Source organism: Pygoscelis adeliae, unplaced genomic scaffold, assembly GCF_000699105.1.
Source record: "Pygoscelis adeliae isolate BGI_AS28 unplaced genomic scaffold, ASM69910v1 Scaffold171, whole genome shotgun sequence".
Classification (NCBI taxonomy): domain Eukaryota; kingdom Metazoa; phylum Chordata; class Aves; order Sphenisciformes; family Spheniscidae; genus Pygoscelis; species Pygoscelis adeliae.
The window spans coordinates 4,550,026-4,555,890 of record NW_008824186.1 but is presented as its reverse complement, the minus strand read 5'-3'; the positions used below and the strand labels follow the sequence as shown (position 1 = coordinate 4,555,890).

The window sequence follows — 5,865 nt, the reverse complement described above, 5'->3', positions numbered from 1 at the left end:
GGCTGACCAGCTGCAAAGCAGCCTTGCAGAGAACGATACCAAGCTGACCGTGAGCCACCGATGTACCCTTGCGGCAAAGAAGCCCAGCAGCCTCCTGGTCTGCATTAGGAAGAGCACTGCCAGCAAGTTGAGGGAGGTGATTGTTCCCCTCTGCTCAGCCCTGGTGAGACAAAACTCAAGTTCTGGGTCCAGTTTTGGGCTCCCCAGTTCAATACAGGCATGGGCATACAAGAGCGAGTCCAGTGAAGGGCCGCAAAGGTGATAATGTGATTGAAGCACCTGACAGTCAAGGAGAGGCTGAGAGAACTGGGATTGTCTAGCCTGGGGAAGAGAAGGCTCAGGGGTGATCTTACCAATGTGTGTAAATGCCTGATAGGGCATAAAAAGAGCCAGACTCTTCTCAGTAGCATCCAGTGACTGGACAAGAGGCAATGGGCACAAATGGAAACATAGGAAACTCCATTTAAACATAAGAATGGACCTTTGTAGCGTGAGGGAGATCAAAACACTAGAACAGGTTGCCCAGAGATCTTCTGGAGTCTCCATCTTTGGAGATGCTCAAACACCCAGCCTGTCACAGTCCTGAGCAACCTGCTCTAGCTAACCCTCCTCTGAGCAGGGGAGTTGGACTAGATGATCTCCAGGAGCCCCTCCAACCTCAATCATTCTGTGATTCTATGAAAAGGACAATGTCTTTTGTAGCCCAGGCATTGCATCAACTGAGTCACAAAGCAAACTATAAAATGTAAATGGAATATATTTTCTCTTTAAGTTATTGCATACAATGTTAATTTTGCTGCCTGCGTTTTGCCGATCTCATTTTTTCAAATCTCGACTCCATTTCTTCCAGGACCTTTGGCGTGTATCGCACAACTAATTTAACCTTTCCTTGAGCCGCCTTCAGCAGTTCTACTGCTTTTTCATGGTGTTCACCTTCGACACTCTGCAAAGCATAAACCATTAAGTACAATATTAGTAAAGACACACACTGAAAACAGATTTTTTTCCATTTTTTGTACAACTTCCATATAATCAAATATTGAAGTATTCTAGTTTGAAGACTGCACATGGACAACGTCACCCAAGTTCAGGATTTATTCTTCAGCAAATCAGTAAGAGGTGATGATGAATATACTAATTAGTATTAACAAAAGAGTAGCGTGAAGCTTTTGGTTAGGTTTATGCTGATCAATTAAATTCTGTATTTACATACAGTCAGCGAAATAAGGATAACATTAGGCAATTATGAAATTACACTTAAAAATCAACAACTTCGGGACGACACTTATTTAAAATTCAAGCTTGTTTATCTTCTTTTGGCATGCATTTTATATTCAGTAGTCACCCTCAATTTGCCTAGTAAGTTGCCACAGACAACTGCAAGATAGCTGCCTTCTTGATGTTATCCCGTGTTACAACAAGGCATAACAGTGCATACTGGGCACCTGCAATAGAGCAGCTAACATGCAGTGTGTTGCTTATCTTAGTGCTCCCCACGTCTCTCAGTAAATGCAAGGTATTCAAGTTAATTTCCTCTAAACTGATTAAGAACAGCCTAACCCAACTCAGCAAGAACAGAATAAAAATACTTTCCTAAAACAACTCTCAGAATTTATTAGGGTTATATTAGATTCATCTAATTACAAATTTAAGCAAAAATTCTCAACAACTGCATCCAAATACACATTCCTGGACAGCATACATTTTATCAGCAAAACTTATTTCTCCCAAACTTATTAAACACAATGATGGGACTACCCCAAGCCTACCTCCCACTGGTGCTATTAGAAGCTAGAAGGCAGGTGATGTACCTGTTGATTGGAGGGTTTCCCCGTTACTATAAAGTTACTTACAGAAAGAAAGACAACAGTTAAAAAAACCCAAGTTATTTCTCTTCTATCAGACTTAGACAACACATACATTTGAATGTTTTCTTTTTGTTATTCAAGTGGATGTGTAGGCTGTTCTGTTTAAAACTGGTAATAAAAGGTTTGTAAAGTTCTATGTTTAATTATATCAAAACACCTAGAATTCTGAAGTACACTCAAAATCTCCCAGCTGAAAAAAATAAACTTGTTCTAAGGCACATCCACTGCAGTCTTGGCAGTGGCAATTTTTTTTTAAAGTATTAAATTAGAAATTACAATTACAAGAAAATGCCTGTCATATGTATTAAGATGACAGGATTCCATCTGTAAACATCAGAAGAACATTCTTCTTCTGAGACCACATTAGCATTCTCAACAGTATTTTATACACTCACTCACTGTATTCTTACAATGGCTACATATATTTACACATGTGCACGCACACACACGCAGTCATTGTTAGCTGTACCAACTGTCTGATGATCAGGTTCAGTTTGGGGTGGAGTGGTGGTTTTGTTTTCCTTAGGAGGGTCTGTGGGTGAGGAAGGCCTCATCTGAAGACAGTTCTACTGAACCTGTAGAACTGTTCTACTGAACAGTTAGTTCTACTGTCCCTCAATGCTTCAAAATAACAGGAAGGCTAGGCCAAGGACAGTTGCATCACTACAGCCATGTTTTCTCTTACATCTCCTGAAAAGGACAATTGGACTCCCAGGTAACAGTCAGGAGCCAAGCATGTCAGGGATCTGTGCTAGCAGGGACTTCCCAGAGTACAGACACCCAGTAAGTCTCTATCCCTTTCACGTGTCAAAAAAACCCACTCAGGTTAAAGAGCACAGGATTTAGTTCGACCCTCAGTCTTAAAATAAAATTGGGTTTCCAGATGTAATTATGAGAACATGAATTTTAAGCTAGCATACAGCTTCTCTGCAAATAAAAGCAAGAGTTTGAGAGATATTTACATGCATTTGACTAGCAGCTGCCTTAAGTCAAAGCCTGTCCATAGCCTCCTCTTTCCACAGCCTCCTCTTTCCAGTCACCCTGTGTTTTGCTTTTTGTATTGTAATCTTCAGAAGAGGATACTTATTAAAAATAAATATCCACAACAGCACTTTAGACATATACCCCTTAAAATACGCTAGAAAGTCTCAGTTTTTGAAATTCAGTACACTTAAGTGGAAGGAAAAAAAATACTACACAACTGAAGATAACACCACCTTGTAGTTCCATCTTATTACAGCTTTCATTATGCAGTAGCATTTTCATTGGGATAATGATAATCTGGTCAGTCTAACACAACATAGCATAATTTACTACTTACCTTAGAAGGTGCAGAAAACTAAATTAAAATCTGCATCATGCAACTTGGATGAAAGAGGAAGCCATAATGGCAGTTTAATACTATTTCACAGAACAGTACTTTGGTTAGATTTATACAACCCCTCAGAATCTGAAATATGACATAAATAGCACAGTTCCCAGCTGAGATAGATAACCAAAGTACAATCCTAGAACTCCCAATGCACACAATTCTACAGAAACCGAAGCAAGTTGTTCTTGCAAGGACAAAAAGAAACAATTTTGCCAAGATTAAAAGACGACATCGAGCTTGTGCCACGTATATTCTCTGTATGCCCCCAAGTGGAAACAAGTAGTTACTGCTACATAAAGTGAAAACCAATTCCTACCACTCCGTTTACAGAAAGCAGCTGGTCTCCACGTTTCAGGCCTCCATGTCTATCAGCTATACCACCAGGGATAATTCGAGAGATATAGATTGGAGAATTTTGTTCTTTGCCTCCCATAATGTTGAATCCAAGACCTTCTTCGGTTTTGGGTAGTTCAACCACTCTGGGATGGGAATGACCTTCACTAGCAGCAAATGCAGCTACAGTGGCCTGTAAGAAACAAGATTTTCCTATTTATAAGAAATTAAATATAGAACCCTTAGCTAGACACAGTGAGCAGGCTGAAAAAGTATTTTTATCTCAAAGTACTTAAATATTAAGACAAATGAAATTAATTCCCTAGGTACCGACACTAGCATGAAAAATTTAGAACTCCAAGAATAAAATGGAAACGGAAGAAACTTGAAAAGAACAAGTCTTTTGTTATACCTTTTAATAACCAGTTAAGCTTCCCCATTTTATCAGACATCTAGATAATATCCTTCTGAATTTTAAATAATCTTCTTCTGATTCTAAAGTAACAAACTACTGTATTTTACACAAGTTATAGTTTGGCTTTTACCTTTGCTGTTGCATTAGCTCTAACTTCTGGGCTACTGCTGATATCCACAGTTTCGTATACATGTTCATACACCTTTAGAGACAAAACAGTTTAAGTATGGGGAAAACAGATATTTTTCTGCTTGGACAGTGTAACAAAATATCAGTTACAACTTAAAAATGCGTACATTAAAAAGTACACACCTCTAATAAGAAGTTACTCCCTGATTCACTACAAGGTGTCAAGTGACAATCTACCATACTATGAAGAAACAACTCAACTCTCTCAGCATCTTTACTGCTCAGTTAATCCATGCATATCTAGGTCTCAATCTAAATCTTCCCTCCTTCCACTGCATTCGGACCTCACCATTAATTTAGAAGTGCTTATGGCTAGCCTAATACACCAGGCTGGAGACATGGACATTCTCTTGTTTGATTCAAGCTGGAACTCTTCAGTAAGGATGCATGCAAAATCACTTAAGGACAGCTCTTCAAAGCTCTCCCAACAACCCAGCCCTCCCCCTAAAACCCCGTATTTTCCTTCAACTGATGCAACTGACTGAATACCTTAAGAAAAAAAGGGTATCAAAAACACAGAGGCAGTAAGCATACTAATGCTAAGGAGGTGCTTACACCAAGAGCTAATCCACATCCTCACATCTACCTGCCAATCATTCAGACTTGCTAAGCAATAAACATACTTGTCCTCCATAGGATGAAAACAGTAAGATGACACCTGTGTCTACAAACAGATCTTTTAAATCATTCCAGGTTTTATCATCAGTGGTAGCACCAACAGCAAAAGCAGGGCGTATTCAATCACTTAAAAATCTCCAAGAGAGTATCTGGAATGAAGATGAGGTGGTGCAAGGCTCCACCTCAAGGTGATGCAGATTTGGCTTAGAAGAAACAGAGACAATTCGTACTTTGTCCATTCTGACATTCCAAGAGGATAACAGCCTGCTAGCTGCCAAAGTGATTTGCTCCTGAGCCATTATTTAATACACCTATGGTATCCCAAATTATCTTCTTCTGAACCTTTAAAAATAAGTCGTCTTCTGTTAAGCTCCAGAAGTCAAATTCAGCTTTTAGAAAAAACAAAATCAGATTATTGCACTGAACACAAAGGAAAAAGCATAACATACTGTTTTTTAACTCAAGATAACTGCTTCCGTCACGTTAACTTACCTCCCTCACAGCATTACAGAATTCACTTTGAAGGACCCTTTGCAAAGCCTGTAGCTTTTGTGGTGGCACTTCTCCACTTCTCTGTAATTTTTCCAGCAACTCAATTGCTCTGCAGATGTCTACAGAAAATGAAAGTACTAGTAATGAGGAATGCCTGAGGAAATTCAAGGGGTTTTTTTGTTTTGGTTTTTGTTTTAAATTAAGTTAACGGAGCTGTCTGTGTGTGTACTTGTATACACCTTAAAACGACATATTAGTTTCATTTCTCCCATAAAACTATGTATCTACAAAACGTTACAATAAAACACCATATCTTCCCACTATTTATAAGTCAACCACAGCAATCCAACCCTGTAACATATCTGGAGGTATCACTGCCATATGTATATTTTAAAGACAATTTGATTTTTCCTTGAAGATTAAATCAGGCTGAAATATTTAATTGATATATACACTAACAACATTTCATATGTATAACTTCATAATTTATCTACTGCACAGATAACATTTTGTTAAAACCAGCTAGAATATTGTCAAATATGCTAACATTCCTTTTATACTAAAAAAATCAGTTCTAG

General features: G+C 38.6%; 1 protein-coding gene across 1 annotated transcript; it reads right to left on the bottom strand.

Annotated features, from left to right (window-relative positions):
* Positions 1–737: 737 nt before the first annotated feature.
* Positions 738–5,550, bottom strand: LIN7C (lin-7 homolog C (C. elegans)). Its single transcript, XM_009334581.1, has 5 exons — positions 5,517–5,550; positions 5,288–5,406; positions 4,119–4,190; positions 3,557–3,766; positions 738–943 (listed from the first exon to the last, which is right to left on the bottom strand). Exons 1-5 carry the CDS (start codon positions 5,548–5,550, stop codon positions 788–790), a joined length of 591 nt encoding a protein of 196 aa, XP_009332856.1. The 3' UTR covers positions 738–787.
* Positions 5,551–5,865: the final 315 nt, after the last annotated feature.

Excerpts from the sequence above, each read along its gene's own strand:
- LIN7C (XM_009334581.1), bottom strand. The coding sequence starts at position 5,550 with ATGAAACTAATATGTCGTTTTAAGGTGTATACAA. Across the intron at positions 5,407-5,516 it reads TCGTTTTAAGGTGTATACAA|ACATCTGCAGAGCAATTGAG; the intron begins GTACACACACAG and ends CATTTTCTGTAG. Across the intron at positions 944-3,556 it reads TGCTTTCTGTAAACGGAGTG|AGTGTCGAAGGTGAACACCA; the intron begins GTAGGAATTGGT and ends TATGCTTTGCAG.